We start from the raw sequence: 19,268 nt of genomic DNA, 5'->3' as shown, positions 1-19,268 counted from the left end.
TTGGGCCGAAATCAGATCTCCGAAATCCCCCGAGGGGTCCCTGGTTGCGAGAGGGCACAGCTAGGCCGAGGCACCCCACTGGTGCACGATTGGGGCTGGGAGGGAGGTTGGCCAGCTGTGGAGGGACCATGGGAGGGCTCCAGGGTGTGTCTGGCCTGACTCGCTCAGTCCTGATCGGCTGGACCCCAGCAGCAAGCTAATCTACCGGTTGGAACATCTGCCTCCTGGTGGTCAGTGCATGTCATAGCGAGCAGTTGAGCAGCCTTAGCATATCATTAGCATATCATGCTTTGATTGGTTGAATGGATGACTGGACACTTAGCCTATTAGGCTTTTATTATATAGGATTTTTTATCTTTCTTCACTAGGACCTAAGCTCCATTAATGATATTTTTTTTATGATGCTTAAAGCAGTTGAATATCATTGTAAGGTTTTAGGCATGATCATATTAACGTTTTAGAAAACTCCTGCTTATAGTGTGGAGAAAGTTCTGAAGGCAGAACAAGGTTAGAAAAAGAAGACTAATCAGGAGGCTGTTGCTGACAAGAGATTATGGCGATCTGGGCCAGGCTATCTATACTGGATTCAAGGACAAGCTCATGAGTTTGGGAGAATTAAATAGGAAAAATCCAAAGGAGGTGTGATGAGATGAGTGTTGGGGAGACATCTGGGGATCATTAGCAGTGCTGTTCAGATATATGATTTAAGTACAGGTGAGATGGTGGTGCTCTTAATGGAGAAAGGAACATAGTGAAAAATCCAGTTTTGGAATCAGAAGGGTATTTGTTGAGTATGAATCACTGTGGGAGATTGGAATAAAAGTCCACTGGGAAGTTGTATAAAAATGTATAGAGTTTAGAAGACACAGAACCTATTCCAAAGGTAGTAGGAAGCCACTGAAGGATTTCCAATAAAGAAGGGTTACTATCTGATTTGTATGTTAGAAAGGTCTGTGTGTCAGCCATAAGGAATGGCTTGGAGAAATAGAACTAGAGAGATGGAAATTTTTGAAGAGGTTTTTGAGGTAATTTCGTTAAGAAAATACAAATGTTAATAGTGGGAGGTATGTAGGAGAAGGAACATTTAGGAACGGTTAGCAGGTAGAAAGAGTTAGAAATCGTTTTGGGGATATTAAATCATCCTCCCAGGCTATGGCTAAGGGATCCACTCTTGGGAGTGCAGAAGTAGGAGGAGCAGATTTCAGTGGCAAAGGGAGAAGAAGGTGGTGATTGCAGTCTGGGATATATTTTTTGTGCCTGTTAGTGACATCAATAGAGTTTGAGGTTCAAGACTTGTCTACACTGGAGATAGAAGTTTTATAGTTTTCAATGTATACTTGGTAGCTGAAGCCATGAAATTACCTACAAAGGATGAGCATATAGAAGCAATGATGTAGAAAGAAGAGTCCAGAAGAATGAGGAACTTGAAATTAGTCTAGGAACTGATGAGATAAGTAGGAAAACTTGGAGAGTAGTAGAATGAAAGCCAAGGGAAGAGAACATTTCAAGGTCTTGAAGGTTATTTCAAGGGAAAGGTACAATAGTATTAAATGTTTCCAAAGAGTCCAGAAACTTTGGGGAAGTTGTTTAATAGTTGGGCTGGTAGAAGGTTCTGTGCATTATTGGGGACTAAAGTAGTATCAGTCCTCTTGCTCTTGTGAATTGCTCTTCTACTCGACAGCTAGAAGGTAGCAAGAAGCAGAGAAAGCAGACCAAGAAATTGATGTCCTGAGCTGGGGTCTTTTTAGGGAGGCAGCATGTACGGTCAGGAGAGCAGATGAGTTAAAGTTTTAAAGAGAGATAGGTTGAAATCAAAGATTATGTCATCTAATATGAATGGTTTTGATTGATGTATTCGTCAGGGCAGGCCAAGCAAGTAACAAACAACCCAAGAATTTCAGTAGTTTACTAGAACATCAGTTTAATTCAACCTGCAGTAACAATCCCATGAAGGTCATTGAAATGGGAACAGCCCTGCTTCACACGGTCAGTCATGCATGGTCTTTGGAATTCTCTTCATTTTTCTGGCAAATAAGAAAGAGAAAGAAGCATGAGTGAGGGAGATTTTCAAGAACAAGCCTAGCAATGACATTTTCATTTCCATTCCATTGATCTTCACTTAGTCATTTGGCCCCACCTACCTGAAGGGAAACAGGAATATAATCTGAGCTTGTGCCAGGGACAAGGAAATACAAAAGATAATGTTGACTGAAAATGGGAAGGAAGTGGGCAAGTCAGGGCACTGGGAGTTTTACTGAAATTAGAGAAATATGTACCAGGATTAAGGCAAAGAGGTGGTAGGGTTGGAGGTTGAAGTCAGTGAGTGAGATGTTGTATCCCAAGATTCAAGAGGCCAGGGGATGACACCTAAGCATCAGCGATGTTACTGGAACAAGCAGAAACAGATGCTGGAGGAAGGCAAACAAGTGAGAGCTATAGACTTTCGTGGAACATTGTTAGTCTTTAGAAGGTGTGGGCAGCTGAAAATGAGTGGGGATAAAATTTCCTTGTTGTGAATATGTTTAGGGCCAGGATATATTGACTGATAATTTACTTCTTTAGCTATAAGAATCAAGGGAGGAAGGCACAGATGACTTATTCCTTGGCCCAGCCTTATTGTCTGTTTTGTTTCCCAACAGTGTGTCTTCTATTGCGTTTACTGTAGATTGGAGTGTGAGATTTCTAAAACCTATAATCTCCAGACAACCTTCTTGAATTATAGTCTGCAAGCAGAAAAGATCTTTATTTAAAAAAAATTCAAAGCAGGGTTTCTTTCCTCCCTACTTTCTGTAAACTAGTGTTAGTAGTCACTAGTCTCATTTTCTTAGGACTACCTACAAGTTTCAGAAATCATCAACACAGCACAACATCCTAAAATTTTCCTACCAAATTCGACTCACCTCTATAGGTGTAACTGCTGTTATCATTTCAGAATATGTATACATGCACACCCAAACATAGTTACACATATGTACACACAGACAGACACATGGTTTGAAATTTTTAAAAATACAAGTGGTCATATATTGTACACATTTTACACAATAGTTATAAGCTCTACAAAGGCAAAGAATTTTGTCTCTCTTATTCACTGATGCATCTGTAACATCTAGAACCTGGTGAATAGTAGATGCTCAGTAAATGTATTGAAGTTGAACTTATTTAATCCGTTTAATGATGTGTCTTGGAGATGGTTCCATGTAAGTACACAGACCAAAGATGACAAAAAACTTACTTTGCTGGTGTATGGTATTGTACATTCCATAGTTATTTAATGATCTTCCTAAGGAATTTGTGCTCTAGTTTTTCCAAAACAGCTGAACCAGTTATAGACCCAATGATATATGCAAGTATATGAATCCACAGTAGTGAATTTTATTGAGATGGTCGTTCTTTCACTATGAACAAATTATGTAATGTATTATAGATAGATAGATAGATAGATAGATAGATAGATAGATAGATAGATGTACTAACCATCCTTGGTTCTCTAGTATAAGCCATATTTGGCCATTAGGGGGTTGATTCTTTTGCCATTGAATAAGTTTTCCTCTTATTAGTATATTAATTAGTATATTTTGCTTATGAAGTAAAGTCATTCTTCATAAAAATACATAAACATACGTATAAATGAATAAATGAAAAATAAAATGACTGACTATGCAATACTATTAAAATTTCTACTGACAGAGAAATGTCACAGACAGCGAGGGAAAAAGACTATTGTATGCCTCATTCCTGATGATCTCAATTTGCTTGAGAAAGCAGGAGGCTGGGCTGTTTGTTGAGAGCTAGGGGAGTGAGAGTTACAGGGGAGCCTTAAGAAGATGGTGGAACTCAGTGTAGTTACCATGTGGAATGTAAAGACGAACCAAATGGCTTTCAGCTGTTGGACTAAGTCTTCCCACCAGTTCATATGCTAAGACTCCAGAGTAGAGAAGCTAATTTATTTGTTAATACTGAGAGACCCCAGTCCTTTCAATTCATCAAATTAAGGGTTTAGCAAAGGACAAATAGTAAAACCTCAGAGCCTACAAAGGTGCCCTAGAATCTCTTGTTAGTGATGCTGTCCCTGTCCTGTACCAGAAGGTCCTTTTGAAAGGCTGTCCCTGGTTCACTATCACAGTGAAAACAAAAGTAAACAGGAGCCAATAAATTCTTGTAGGTATTTCCAATAGAGCTCTTTTGTTGTTTTTGCCCATTGCTTTCCATATTGAAACCAAATCCACCCAACACATACGTATGTCCCCAATTCACCATGACCAAGGCAAATTATAGTTTCTGTCCCTAAAGCATGAATCTCTTCACATTCAGTGCAGTAACATTACAGAACTTTTCCTGAGTGAGTCCGTGTTTAGCCCACGATCCTCAAAATATGGAGACATCTTGACATTCTTAAGCTATTTCATTGAAAGTGTTCTGAGATATATATTTATAGAAAAGAGAGCTCATGTTGATCGTGTCAGTTAGGGGAGAAACCAGGGGTGGGGTGGGGGCCGGGAATCTGGTGATGAGCCTTGTGAGCTCCATTCTCGACATTGCGCCAGACTCTTTGGTTTATCTTGAGTCTCATTGTCAGGGGACCTAAATGTCAGAACATTAATCCTGGCATTAGTGTAAATTGCTGGGCCATTTTATTATAATTTTTAAAAATTATGTTTTGTAATAAGATACTCCCATTTGAGAACAATATTCCCCCCCCCCCCTGAAAAATGTATTTATCTTCTAATCGTAGGTCACAGATTTTCCAGATAGGAGCCTTACATGTCCATGCAAAATTCTATTTGTTGTAAGTCTGTCACCATTTCATGTAGCCACCCCTTTTCTTCTCGTTCCAGACACTTCAATATGAGCAGGTCTCTCATAGCTTCTGTGGTTTGTATGGCACAAGAAGATTGTAATTTTTTAAATATTGAAATTTCATCTTTACATGTGAACGTAGGCTTAATAGCACATGTTGGTTTCTCATCTGTAGCTTGTATTATTCAAAGGCCAAACCAGTTTTGAGCACCAACATGGCATACGTCTTTTTTTCTCTTTATTTTTTAGAGTAAGGGGTATTCCAGTTTCCTGTCTTCTAACGATGCTAATAGTTAGTACTTATTGAGTGCTCTGTGTGTGTGTGGGGCGGGGGGAAGGGGGCTCATATTAAAATTGAGATTTGTACATGGATTGTCTCATTGAATATTTCCAAGAGCTTTATGAAGTTATTCCCAATTTGATGGATGAGGAATGGAGAGTCACAGTCTTAACGTGACTTTCTCAAAGTTGTTCCATAGTAAGTGATGGGGTTGGTGTTTTACTTCAACTTTTTATTATAAAAACTAGAGGCCCAGTGCATGAAATTCATGCATGGGTAGGGTCCCTAGCAGCTGCTGGCTGCCTGCCAGGGCCTCCCTTCCCCCAGCTGCCTACTGCAGCTATGTTCCATGCTGCCCTCTGGTGGTCAGCACACATCTAACTCCTGGTGGGTCGAGCTCCTGCCTGTGGGGACAATTTACATATTAGCTTTTTATTATATAGGATTGTCAAATATAGCAAAGAGCTGGAAGCCTAGTTCTGTGAAAGGCCATGTACGCACCCCCTAGTTTGTTTGTGTGTACATATACTATTTGAAAGTAAGTTGCAGGCATCATGAACTGCTCATCTCTAAATACTTCAGTTTCATTTCCTAAGCAAAAGGTCATTCTGCTTTTATGTCCACACCAACGTTTTCTCACCCATGAGGATTAACAATGATTTTTAATACTATCTATTGTTCTTGTGATTCAATTGCAGCAATTCTAGTAGCTTGAAAGAGTTAATGCTGGTCTCAGATTTATATGAAAAGACCAATGTGGTTTATTTAGAAAGATTAATGTGGAAAGACCTGGAAAGACCAGTGTGGTTTATTTGCCTAGCAGTATATATTTGCTAATTATCTTGGTGCAGAAAATATGTAAAACTTATCAGAGGTGATCTCTTGAACAAAGTGTAAACATGTAGAGCTTTAGGTAAATGAAGGACTAAAATGTCTTACCCCCAAAGTGACTATGAAATCTCTTTGACTCAGCAACTAATCCATCCCTCACCTCAGAGAATTCTCGTGGGCTGAATTCACCGGGATGAATGTTCCCTCTCCAGGAAATGAGTGTCCTGGTTTCCTAATTGAGCCTGCATTCCTTGAAGCTTTGCACTGTGCTCTTGCCTCACCAAACAGTTGGCTGGAGTGTTCGTCCTGACTCCTGGTGAGGTTATTTACACTCTGAGCCTGTGACAGATGGCCCCCTTGGGAGGATTATTCTATGTGCTGCCATTTATATTGTCTGGATGGAGCATTACTTGGAAACGGTGCACATAAATACAAATGAGCCTGACAAATACGCACATGAAACTCAGTCATCATCGTCATCATTTCATTTCCAGTGCCTTTGATTTATTCTTTGTTTGCAGTATCCTATGAATTCTTTATCTATGGGGTCCTATGACCTCTGCCCCTTTTCTAAGTTTCAAGTTGAGTTTCTATTGACTGTTTATAAGCGTTTTTTTATGAGAAAGCACTATCATAACTAAAACATTAGTTGAAATGCAAGTCATTTTATTGTTTCCTGCCCCAGTCTACTAAACATGATCTTCTTAATTAAGGTAAGACATTTTTAGCGCCGGTTTGTGTTTTCAGTGTTTTTTTGTCTCTTCAAAAATCTTTTCCTTCCCCAGCAACTCTGGTCTTCCTGTTGACCTGCTGCGAAGTGGAGGAGGGGGAAGGGACAGGGGGACTTGTTTTTGAGAACTCAACTATCTATAAATGATTTCCTCTCGTTTGGTACATCCCGTGGCCGGGTTTCATTTTCTGATGCCTGGTGGCAGGACCCATGTCCTGAAGGAAGGAACCATGTCATCCTTCACTCATCCTGTGCTCAGAGCTTGACCACGGCTGTGAATATTATCTCCTATCACTCCTGACATTTCTCGTGCTTCTCTTCCCGAGCTACATAATTCATGTCACTGTTTTCCGGTGCATACGGAGTCAGGTTTTAGAAATATGAGACAATTTTAAAATTACAGATGCAAGGCCTTGCTGCATGAGCCAACATCTGCAGCTAGTTTACGAGGTTAAGCAAAATAGCTGCTCTGGATGACGGATATTTACCAGGGCCTCTCCATTTCCCATCAGAAATAGGAATGCCTGTGACTTCTACATTCTTCTGTTTTCAATGGGAATCGGGGTTTCATCCATTACATACCTCACTCTATTAAGTTACCTCACAGAGCATCCTGAGCTACAATTAGCCATGATTAAGGAGGCCAGTGAGAACATGGGTAATTAATGTCCACCAATAATTAAAATACTTACCTTAACCAGAGCCCAACACTCTCTCCTAAAACCTTATACTGAAATTCCAAACCAGTAAAATCGCATAGAATTTTCTTTTGTTTTGGTGCAGACAAAATAAAAATTTGGACACATCATTCCCTTGCTTACTGACAACCCTCAAAAGTACTTCTTTCCCTTTAGGACAGTGGTCGGCAAACTGCGGCTCGGCAAACCACGGCTAGCTAGCCACATGCGGCTCTTTGGCCCCTTGAGTGTGTCTCTTCCACAAAATACCGGCTCTTCCACAAAATACTGACTTATGCGCATGGGCCACGAAGTTTCAATTGCACTGTACATGTGCGCCCGCACGTGGTATTTTGTGGAAGAGCCACACTCAAGGGGCCAAAGAGCTGCATGTGGCTCGCAAGCCGCGGTTTGCCAACCACGGCTTTAGGACAAAGTCCAAATGTTGCCACCTTTTATCCATTCCCTGCCTGTCTCCTCCTTGTCGCTTACACTCCTGAATTCTGTGGGCTAGCCATGGTGACCTTCAGGCAGTGCCTCCATGGTCTTTCCCTGTTGGGACTTTTAATGTGCTTCTTCCCGTGCCTGAAACATCTTTAAAAAAATTAAATTAAATATATATGTATTGATTTCAGAGGGGAAGGAAGAGGGAGAGAGAGAGTGAAAAACATCAATAAGAGAGAATCATTAATCGGCTATCTCCTGCACACCCCACACCAGGGATCGAGCCCACAACCGGGGCATGTGCCCCAACCAGGAATCAAACTGTGACCTCCTGGTTCATAGGTTGACACTCAACCACTGAGCAACACTGGCTGGGCTCTAGGAACTTCTTTAAAATGGGTTCTGTTTGAGATATGCTTTCTTCATTGGCCAAGTCTTAGTTTTGTTTTGTATTTGCATCAAGATGATGCTGTGAAGGTACTGAGTCATCATTTGAAATCAGAATTGCATGGGAGACCTTCAAGTCTGTCACCCACCCATTCCAATCTGGCTGCTTCCCCTCTCCATTGAGTCACAGAAATGATGCCTGGCAAGGTTGTGCAGCCAGCACATATTAGCAGAACCACAGTGGTCATTTAGACATTGAATGTTCTCATGCCAGTTACAACTGGCTGCTCCCGTAGTTGTTGGAGCGTCTCTCTCAGAACTCTCTCCTCCACAAAAACCTCCCCTTTATCCAGAAGTTAAAGGCAAGGTTTGGTCCAGAAGGGGTCGTCCTCCTGTACCCTGCTCAAGCACTGAGTCCCACACCCCTTCTAACTGGTCAGGCTGCTGCCATACTAGTTGTTAAATGTTTTGAATATTATTTCTTCAACAACCTCCATGTTACCCAAACCAGGGAATAATTTTGACTTGGAGTTCTGCTTTCCCTCACAGTGGTATTAGACATTTTCAGCTCTCCCATGAAAAGTCTCTTCTGTTGACTTCTGTGGATGCTGTATTCTATTTTTGTCCCACCCTTCTAGCTACTCCTCTCTCTCCTTTGCAGGTTCATCCTCTCCATCCAGCCATTACCTTCTGGTTTTCCTTAAGATGCAGTCCTAGGTCCTCCTCTCTTCCCACTCAAACTCTCACTTTGTTATATTTTCATACCTAGGGCTTCAGTTACTCCTGTAGTCAGCAATTCAAAAATCTGTGTATCTGATTGAGACTTCTCCGTAGACGGTGGTTTATTTTACATGTTCACCTCTTTTCATGTCCAGACAGAACTCATTACTTATCCCTTCCCTCACCTTCGTCCTCCTACTCTCTCTCAGAAAATTTGCCTCCACGGCCTGTCCAGCCTCAGAAATTAATCCTTGGGCGTCAACCTGGACACCTCATTCCCCTTCATCTTCCATCTTCCAATTTATCATTGTCATAATAATTTCCTTCCTAAATATTCCTCAAATATGTCCACTCCGCCAAACGTCCATTTCCACCACTCCTGTCAAAGTTACCATTGTCTGTGACTTAGGATTCTGTCTGTTCTCCTGCCTCCTTTCCCTTCTCTGTAATCTCTTCACCAGACCAGAGCAAGAAGGAACTTGTCCTGATGCCAATCTTAGGTCACTGCCCTACTTTAAGCACTTCAAAGGCTTTCCATCCTCTCAGGATAAAGACCCAATTTCTCCACATAAATTACATGGCTGAGCATGGTTGTCCTCCCCTCCCAGGTTGTCTTGCATGAGGCTCACTCTTGCTTTCTGTGCTGTGCATTCCATCTCCCATTGCACACCCTTCCAATTTCAGTGCAGTGTTAGAGTCTGCTGGCACCTCTTCTTCCACCCGGGCAGGTCTCAATGTACTGAACTGCTCCTGGGTGGCAGCAATCCAGCTGTCACTTTACATTGATCTGTGTGAGTCTTTGTTTACTGTCTCGTTCCCATTTGTCTATAAGCTCCACGAAGTTCAGGAACTGTGCCTGTTTTTTTTTTTAAAATATTTTTATTTTTGACTGATCCTTGTAGTTTCAATGTGCTGCCTGACCCCGATAAATGACTCACCCAACCTATATAATAAAAGGCTAATATGCAAATTGACTGAACGGAGGAATGACCGGTCGCTATGATGCGCACTGACCATCAGGGGCAGATGCGCAATGTGGGACCTGCCCCCTGGTGGTCAGTGTGCTTCCACAGGGGGAGTGCTGCTTGGCCAGAAGCTGGGCTCATGGCTGGCAAATGCAGTGGCGGTGGTGGGAGCCTCTCCCACCTTCGCGGCAGTAGGACATCCCCCAAGAGCTCCCCGGACTGTGAGAGGGTGCAGGCCGGGTTGAGGGGAGCCCCCCACACACACACACAAGTGCACATATGTCGTGCACCAGGCCTCTAGTTTTCTATTAAACTAACTCAGAAATATTTACGAAGGTGCTTGTTTTCTCTCTCAAAGAAAGCCCTCTGAATTATTTTTAGAACAATAGACAAATTCTGCTCAGGCCTTGATCATTATGTGGTATCTCTTCCCTTGTGTGTGTGTATTTTTGCCCTTGGAAGTGAGAAATGGATGATGGGCTTAGCTCTCACTCTGTTTTGTATCATTGGGAATCTCTTCCACATGGAGGGCTCCCATGAACTTCAAAGGGAGCTCCGCACATGGAAAAGATACACAGGAAAAAAGTGGAAAAAGTAGAGTCCTGATTTTCATCATGGTTAATGGCCTGGACCCTGGAGAGGGTTAGGTGAGTAAACGCTGAGAATAAACAGCCCACTCTTAGTGAGCTCTTCAGAAATAGCTGAGCATGTGGAAGAAGGAATGTGTAAACAGGCAGTCAGGAAAATCCTGGGGAACAATGAAAAGGGAAGGAATTCCTTAAGAGTCGTTTTGAGAATCAAGATAATATAATAGCCTAGTGCACCACTGAGGCCAGGCAAACGCACTCATTGTGTGAGCACGGGCTAATGTTTTGGGAAGCCGCTTTGATAGGGCAGAATGAATGGAAGACGGTGGAGACACCATACATGTAGTTTTTGCAGATTGGAGCAGTCCCCAGAAAAGTGAGTGGGGGGCCATCCCTAAGTGAGGTTTTCTTGTGAAACAGTAACTTGGAGTTCTGCTTAACTTACATTTTATTCACGTGGTTAGGATTTAAACTTATGCTGGTGTTTTAAGGTAAAGGCTGGGTTTTACAGAGAAAACAGGAAGTTATCTTTTTGGTAGCCATATCTTCAAATAAAAAGGGGATTTGATATGAATAGTAAATGTAGGTTCCTTATTTTCAATCCACTTTTCTTGCACACTGTGAATATGTTCAGTCAATCAAAGCAGTTCCTTATTTAAAGTAGTCCTCTTTCATCATGGTGATTTCTTATGTAATAATCCAGAATTATTTCTCTTTATGTTGTGCTATAGATTTATTTCACTACTGGGTTATTTGTAATCTTCCTCAGTCTTCTGACATGCTGTGTTCATTACACAGTAAAGAGAATCTCAAGAAATTGCCAAGGAAGGGAGGAAGGGAGGGAGGGAGGGAGGGAGGGAGGGAGGGAGGGAGGGAGGGAGGGAGGGAGGGGAGGGAGAGAGGGAGGGGAGGGAGGGAGGAAAAAAGAAAGAAATTGCTGTTTTAAACAGCCAATAATGTGATGGCAACCTATAATTTTAATAGCATGAATACTATTGAAAAATAAGGGAAATACAGGAAAATTGAAGCAGGAGATAAATATAGCTTCATATCTTGTCATTAATTTTCAATCATAGTTAACATTTTGGTGTATATGACAGTCTTTTTCTATCCTTACATTAACAAATATAACTGAAATAATACCCTATGTACTAATGGGTACTGATCTAAGTCCACTCACGATCCATACAGTAGTTCTGTGTTATTATTCCATGTGACATATGAGGAAATTGAGGCCAAGAGACTTACCCAGTGTCACCCAGCCAGCACCCCAACTAGGAAGCAATCAGCTCCTGCCCAGTGTTAGCGCTTCCATGTTATGTATTAGGTGCTTTTGCTCAGCTTAATTGAACAGATGAGAGGATTCTACCATAACATGTTAACCATTTTCCAGTTAGGCACCTACGTTGTTTCCTATAGCTACTAGAAACAGTACTTTCGCCAACATCCCTGTGTGCATTGTGGATTGAGGAGGTAAGACCATCAGAGAGACTTTATTTCATTCAGGTGCTGAGAGGCTGAATCCTCTGCAAAGTGGAACAAAATGGCAGACGTGCGTCAGCTCCTATGAGGGAGGCCTGTGGGTTACATGGGTGGACTTGGCCGTGAAACAGGAGCCCGATGGCAGTTTCCTCATCTGTCACATAAGGAAAATGCTGTCTTTCTCAAAGGATTATTTTGTGGATTAAAATAAATAACACACGCAGAGCTCTTAGCACAATGCCTGGCTCAGAGTAGTGTTGAGTAAATGTGAGCTATTGTTTTCATCCTTGAATTCCTAGAAATGGAGTCAAATTGTGTCGTTAACTTTGCCTATTTTGCTTACGAAACTGCTCTGACTTCCTAGAAAGTTAAAACCATGAAAAGAACATCCAAACGTACAAATGTCACGTAGCCAACTCACTCACAGTAGTATTTTGAAGAGTCTTAAAAACCAAAGACTATTTCATCAAATATTTGATTATTTTGTGTCTTAATTTGATTATCATTTAAATCCCGTTAGCTAAGCTTCATCTTACTTGCTTGTTTTCACAGCTTCTTTACCCCAGTCAGAAAGTCAGTTCATCAGATCGAGTATCCGGTTTTTATGCATGTCAGCCCACTGACGAGACACGCCAGGGCATACTTACGGTGGCCCTCATTGTTATCATAGGGATAGGGTACCTGGCACATTTCCTGGTCCCCCACAGACATTGGTAGATACTGGTTGACGACTTATCGAGTGTTTTAGGTGATAAATAGCTTTGAACACTTTCCTGAATTAAATGTATCCCTCAAACTGTAGGTATGAAGCCCTTCCTTCCTGTGTTAAGCACGTGCTCATAGGCAGGCTGGCTCCCAAGATGAAGAGGGGAGAGAATCGGGGAGAGAAAGGACCTGGACTACACTTCCTTAACCTCTGAGATTTACCAATCGGAGAAGTTACTTTACTCCTCCCGGGGGAATGAATGAGGAAACAATAGGAGTGCCCCTCTGTCCCCACCCCTTGGCAATATTCCTTACTTCCCTCCATCTTTTATTCCATTGGGTTTAATGGTTAAGCCAGTGGTTCACCAGGGGTGTGGCCAGCCCCCTGTGGAGGAAGAGATCAATAGTCTCTGGGTCCTGGTACTTCCTTCTTGAAGCTGCTCCTCCATAGCTAATCGTGGCTCCTTTGAGCATCTTCCTAGAACCACCAGGGGAGAGGAGACTCTGAAATGGGTCAAAACAGCACACCAGTAAAATTCACTGTACCAGTAAGGCCAGTCTATACCCAAGGTTAATTGTTGGCTTCTTATTTTATTTCTTGTTTCAAATAATGTCCAGTCATATTGTTCCCGTAGCCTATCAAAGATTCTGCAGCTATCAGAGGATATCATTAATCCATTCTAATTTGCATTCAGTAATAAAATGTCAATGAAATAGACATGTCCCCGATGTCTATGAAGTTCTCAGAAGTTAAAGTCCAAAGATGACATTCCCAAAGGAGTTGGCAAAGTCTAAGATACTTATGGAACATCAAAGAGGGTCTGTGGCCCAGGTGGATTTGGGGTTCCTTCAGCAGCCGTACCCTCATAGAATGGGTTGTTTCTTCTGGGCTGCTGGAGTCGAATACTCTCTTGTTTTCCTTCCTTTAATTTATAAATAAAGCAAAGAGGGGGCCACAAAAGATAATCCCAGAACCAGCTCCATACCAACGAATTTAATAAGACAAATGGACATTCTCGTCTTTACAGCAATTATCCCAGGCAACATTTATGTTCCCGGGCCTCTTTCCCTGCTGCCATCACTGACTGTTGCCAACACTCAGGGGATCTGCAGGAGAGGGTGTAGACAGAGAAAACCATCCTGGGTTTAGCCCTCCCAGGCTGTATTTTTTTTTAGTTGTTCTGTGAACGTCTACATTTTTTGGGGAAAATATCTTCTTTGGAGAATTTTGCCACTGACCATTAAGGGGGAATTCATCTAGATAATCTTAGAGAATACTTGAAACACCACTGTCTGTTTCCAAGTTCAGGACATTGCACTGGGCAGCCCCGGTCAATAGGTCTTATTTATGTTACCTTTCTCTCCTATGTAGCATATTCAAACCCTCATTATTTTATTTTCCTTTGCCTCTGTGTGTTCCCTTCCTGCCCCTTGTTATATAACTTCTTGATCTTAGACACCTAGGCCTCCTAAGGAAGCTTTCTTCCTCCTATATAAGCCAGAGCCAGTTTGAAAACATGAGCCAGAGAGGATGGTGACCCTTGAGTTGTAAGTAAGTCACATGCGTTAAGGTTAGGTCTCCGCAGTTCCCTTCTTGCCCTAGGCCCGGTGCAGAATGGCACTGAGTGCCCCTAATCCCACCTTTGCTATCCCCTACCTGGGCCTGGGTCCTGGCTTGGACCTAATAAATTACAGCTGGACCCTCAAGAGTGCTCTGTGATACAGACCTTCGCTGCCTTGCTTTGACTTCTGTAAAGTTCCTGGCCCAGAGTATGCAATAAATTAAAACTATTATTTTTTTTTAAGTAGTAAATTTTGTTCCCCCTCCTGAGGTCTCCCCTACAGTTGAACTCTTGCTTAGAAAGTTCTCTGCCAGCCAGTTCAAGGACAAGCCTCTATCCTGAGGTTGCCTGTGCTCACCAAGGTGATGACCAGCTGGGCCCACGCAGCTCTGAGCATTTTCCCACGCAGCCCTGTGGCATGTGAACTACCTTCAGAGAAGCAGCTACTCATCCATGGACACAGCCTTTCTATAAGCGTTTGTCATCTACCAAGATAAAAATATCACGTGGTCTGTGGTTTACAAACTCCCCCCAGGCGGCAACAGTTAAAATTTGGCTCAAAGCTGAGAAAAACTTGCCCGGTCTCCCATAAGCAAGGCCAAGGTCAAAACGCCCTGCTCACAGATCAAGTTCAAGACCCAAAGCCTTGGCTGGACTAGAACTTTTCCACATGCCCTTTTTTCCCTCCTCTTAATGTTATTTCTTGTCTGTGTATTAATTTTATGACCCAGTGTGCTGGCCAGATGTTGATGTCCAAACTTACCCCAACATACAGATTTTGCAAACCCTGAAAGGCCTGGCCTCTTACGGGAACCACCAAGGACACACTCTCTAGAGTAGGCTCGTCACTTAAGGAAGGGGCTGGGCTATTCCACTCGCTGGTCTCACTTTCAACATTTCTGTATTTGGCATAAGAAGCTTGGATGTTATTCATGGCAGTAAATTTTAAAAATTGGTTTGTTTCAAGGCTTACAAAAGAACATGCCCCTTCAGCTTTCAAGGCCCCCTCTAGTCATGTAATTATGGGACTGCTTGCTCTTGTTTACTTGGGCATTCAAAACAGAATTTGATATTCAAATACTAAGAGGCTGTAAGTGGTTATTGTACTGAATGGTGATGGATTTATTGTGGTGATTTTACATTTGAAGGTGAAATCAGCATTTCACGTCTTTCTCTGTGAAGAGATTCTACAATCCATCCCATTTGTCTTTGACATTCTTTGGAAATTTTATTCATCTTTGTCTTCTTTTCTCACTTAACTTTTCCTTTGTTTTATTCTATTAATTTCCCCTTCACATTCTTACCTCTTGTGTCCTGACCATTTTTTCCTGAATGCCTGCCTTCTCCTGGCTCATCCCACTGTTTAACTTGATTTCTCTCTCCTTCAATTTTTATCTGACAAGGTACATTAGGAATTGTTTTTTCTTAATTCTTATGTTGAGGTGATCGTCATCACAGAAAAAGCAAGTTCATTTGTGGCAAATATGCTTCTCTGTTGGAAAACAAAGGGCTGGGATTGGACCAGAGCATCTTAAACTTTCTATGACAGCAGCTTACTTGCTGACAGTGTTCAATACTGAACACTCTTCCATGGGTGTCGCTGAAGGATGCTGGCCACATGCACTCACAATGTGCATAGCTGTAATCCTCTTTTATTTATTTTCTCTCCATGTGAGAAAGCCTGTTGCAATGCAAATGACGGTAACATCATAGAATGTACTAATCAGAATATTCTAATTAATTTTAATGTCGATTCTTTACAAATTTTATTTTAACTGTTATTTGTAACTCATAATTTCCATATAGCTCAACTGAATATATCCACTGGGTGAGATGATGTTTAATAAATATCATATTTTGATATAACATTCCATTTTTCTAGAGGTGCATCTTTGAGAGATGAATTCAGTGGTACCAGTAAAACCAGGTCATTTTAAGTTCTCCGAGTCCCATTCTTACTTACATAGTATCTGTCTTTTTCACCTGATTGGCTTCTCTGTGTCCTTTTGTCTTTTTATATTCTGCCTCTCTATCAGCTCCCTCCTGCCTAGATTGAATGTATAATCATTAAAAATTAGATAAGATCATTTGCTCTAAGGACAGTGAAGTTTTGATTGTATATATGCAGGCAATGTTTTTCAAACTTCACTATGAATCAGAATTACCTTGGGAACATGTTAAAATGTAGATTTCTGGGCTTCAATGTATGTGTTCTGGTTTATTTCGACTTGTTAGTGACCCAAGAATCTGTATTTCTAGAAAGCATCCCAATGGTTATAACTGATAGAAACCATACTTTGAGAAATATTGGTTTCTTCTTTCCCAAGCAGAGGGTAAGAAGAAGGAGTAATTTTGAACAGTGGAGAGAATTGCCATAGTCTGGGCCTCAATGGGGTTCTGAATGGGGGTCTGGAAAACTTAAATAGAGCATTAAAAAGGACAATGGGCTCCTGGGAGATGCAGAAACAGGGAATCAAGGGTGGCGAGGACTAGTGTATGGACAAAGGCTTGAAGGGTCAGTAATGATAACATTGATTCATTTCATACTTTTCCTTAGGATTGACTTTGCTTTTTCAGTTAGAAAATTTAATAGCAATATAAATATCAACTCTGATTATAAAGGTATTTTAATCTTTCTTTAGGAACTGACACAGTCATTCAATAATTCAGTAATTTTTAAAATATTTCAGGCTCTCTGGGGTATTGAACAATTTAGGTCTAGGATGACTTTTGACATTTGAAGCGATAGAATACCATTCCATATAGTATTTCATTTCTGGTCCTATGATAACAAATTATGTAGCATAGAGAAGACAATAAACTATGCCATATGAAAAAAAAAACAATTTAACTTCACAACTGAGAAAAAAATAGATTTTCACTTAAAGGATATTTATACATCATAAATCAAATCAGTAAGCCCAGTTGTTAATGTTTTAAAATTTAGAAGCTGTTCAAAGATTTTTATGAAGATGCTACATATCCTTTAATATGTCAAATAACAACCAGAGATAGATAGTTAAATCTAGACCATTTAAAAACTCCAAACTTTAAAAAATATATATATTTTTATTGATTTCAGAAGGATAGAAACATCAATGATGAGAGATAATCATTGATTGGCTGCCTCCTGCATGCCCCCCACTGGGGATCTAGACTATAATCTGGGCATGTGCCCTGACCAGGAATTGAATTTGGCAACCCTTCGTCTCCTGGGATGACGCCCAACCAACTGAGCCACACCAGTCAGGGCCAAATTTTTAATCTTAGCTTATTATTTCAGCTCTTTTTTCTCATTCAGCCTTATTCAGAGCTGTTAACAAGGAACTACTTGGCTGGCTTGCATTTTTTCTTTAGTGTGTCAAATAATAACCAGAGGTAGATGGATAAATTTAGACCATTTGGTGGCCAGCCTCTAGTAGAAATCGCAATGAGACAAAACCAGGCAAACAAGTGAGCGAGCCACTGGGCTGGAATGGGAGCAGAGGCGGTGGGCATAGAGAGTCTGTTGCTGTTCACCCAATCAACCAGAATGCTTTCATTATAGCAGCCATGCCATAAAAGGGTCTGGCACAAGAATTTCGTTCCTCTCTCTTTCAGCTGTTCTGCTTCCACCATCTATATAAGTCTGCCATTTTGATTTTGTTCATTTGATGGGAGAGACTTCCCTCTGGTTATTGGTGCTTTTGGGAGATAAATAGAGTAATGGAAGTTGAACTTTGGGGGAGCAATGTTCTTATTGTGATTTGTATCTTGTTTTGAACTTCACTTAGTGCAAGACCTGGTCTCCATTGGCTCCTTTTGGACTAAGCTTCTCCGCTGACCTGTGCTCTCTTGTAGGTGATTCGCAAGGGGTGGCTCACCATCAGCAACATCGGCATCATGAAAGGAGGCTCCAAGGGATACTGGTTTGTCCTGACTGCTGAAAGCCTATCCTGGTATAAAGACGATGAGGTAAGCCGCAGAGGGTGACAGAGTTTTCTCATTTTAAGGTAAGTGAGATGATTGTGATAGTCCATTTTGAGACACCAGCGGTTCTCTTTCAGCGAGAGCTAGCTTGGGATGGGTGTTTGAACAAGCATCGTGCTTTTGTTTTCCTCATAAATTTTCCATTTTATCATATTCCCCTTAAATTTCTTTTACTTCATTGGTGTAGCCACATGTTTGTTTACCTGAAGAAACGGAGTTAGGAGTCAATAGTTGCAAACTATTTCTTTGTAATAATGACAGGAGACTAATTCAGTGAGAGCAATTTTCATTAAATAACGTGTTGAAAAGACTCAAGGTAGTAGAGCATTCTAACAGCGAAATTAATAGCACTGATGCCAAGTTAATAAAGTGTTTCAGAATTGTTGCTGTGACATCGGTCTCGAATGACAGGGTTTTGAAAATGTCCAAATCACTCGTCTTCAAGTCCCTGAAAACTGTTTATGTGGATTTTGTTCTTTGAGAATTTGATATCTATGTAAAAGCATGAATTATGATAATGGTGGTGTTCTGGTTCATGTTAGATGTTAATAATTTTGGTCCTGTGACTTACTACTCATTTAAATCTGATAGCTATGAAATCACACAAAAATATACTATGTCGTTCTTGCAGAGCCATTAAAGAGCTGTAGAGTGATACAGTGTTACTGCTCAATTGGGAGGGCATGGATGGAAATTGAACTATGTCTTGGAAATTTTAATAGCTCTGGTTTTACCCGAGAAGTTTTTGATGCTTATAATGCAGCATGCAAACATTCAGTGAGAAAACTAGTCCATGATAGCAAAACTATTTGGAGGTGAGACTATCTCAAATATATTTGAGCATGCATTCCAGACGTAATAGTCCTTCCAATCTTGGTTTCACATCTTTTAAAAACACTACAAGATACCCTTGTCAGTTGTTGAAGGAACATTTTTATGTCTTTATAGTTTTTCTGTTCCCTAAGTGCTTTGTGGACAATAGGATTTTGAATGAATATCAGGTGATCAGGTGATTTCCACTGAGTTTTCTGCAATAAGGGAAAGCAAATCCCATAGAAAGGTCCAAAGAAAACTTCTACTCAAAAGTCTTATTTTCAATTTTTATGTCATATATTTTACCGACTTCAGT

At 41.1% G+C, this 19,268-nt stretch overlaps 1 protein-coding gene across 8 annotated transcripts in view; it reads left to right on the top strand.

Moving 5' to 3' along the window:
* DNM3 (dynamin 3) overlaps positions 1-19,268 on the top strand; it is a 372,210-nt gene that overhangs the window by 144,051 nt on the left and 208,891 nt on the right. For all 8 annotated transcript variants that reach the window (XM_059675119.1, XM_059675122.1, XM_059675121.1 and 5 more), the window contains one exon: positions 18,011-18,124. In XM_059675119.1, the coding sequence (XP_059531102.1) occupies positions 18,011-18,124 (114 nt within the window). The remainder of the gene's footprint in view (positions 1-18,010; positions 18,125-19,268) is intronic.

This window comes from Myotis daubentonii, chromosome 18, assembly GCF_963259705.1.
Source record: "Myotis daubentonii chromosome 18, mMyoDau2.1, whole genome shotgun sequence".
NCBI lineage: Eukaryota > Metazoa > Chordata > Mammalia > Chiroptera > Vespertilionidae > Myotis > Myotis daubentonii.
Note: the sequence above shows the minus strand (reverse complement) of the source record. Positions and strands in the feature narration are given on the sequence as shown.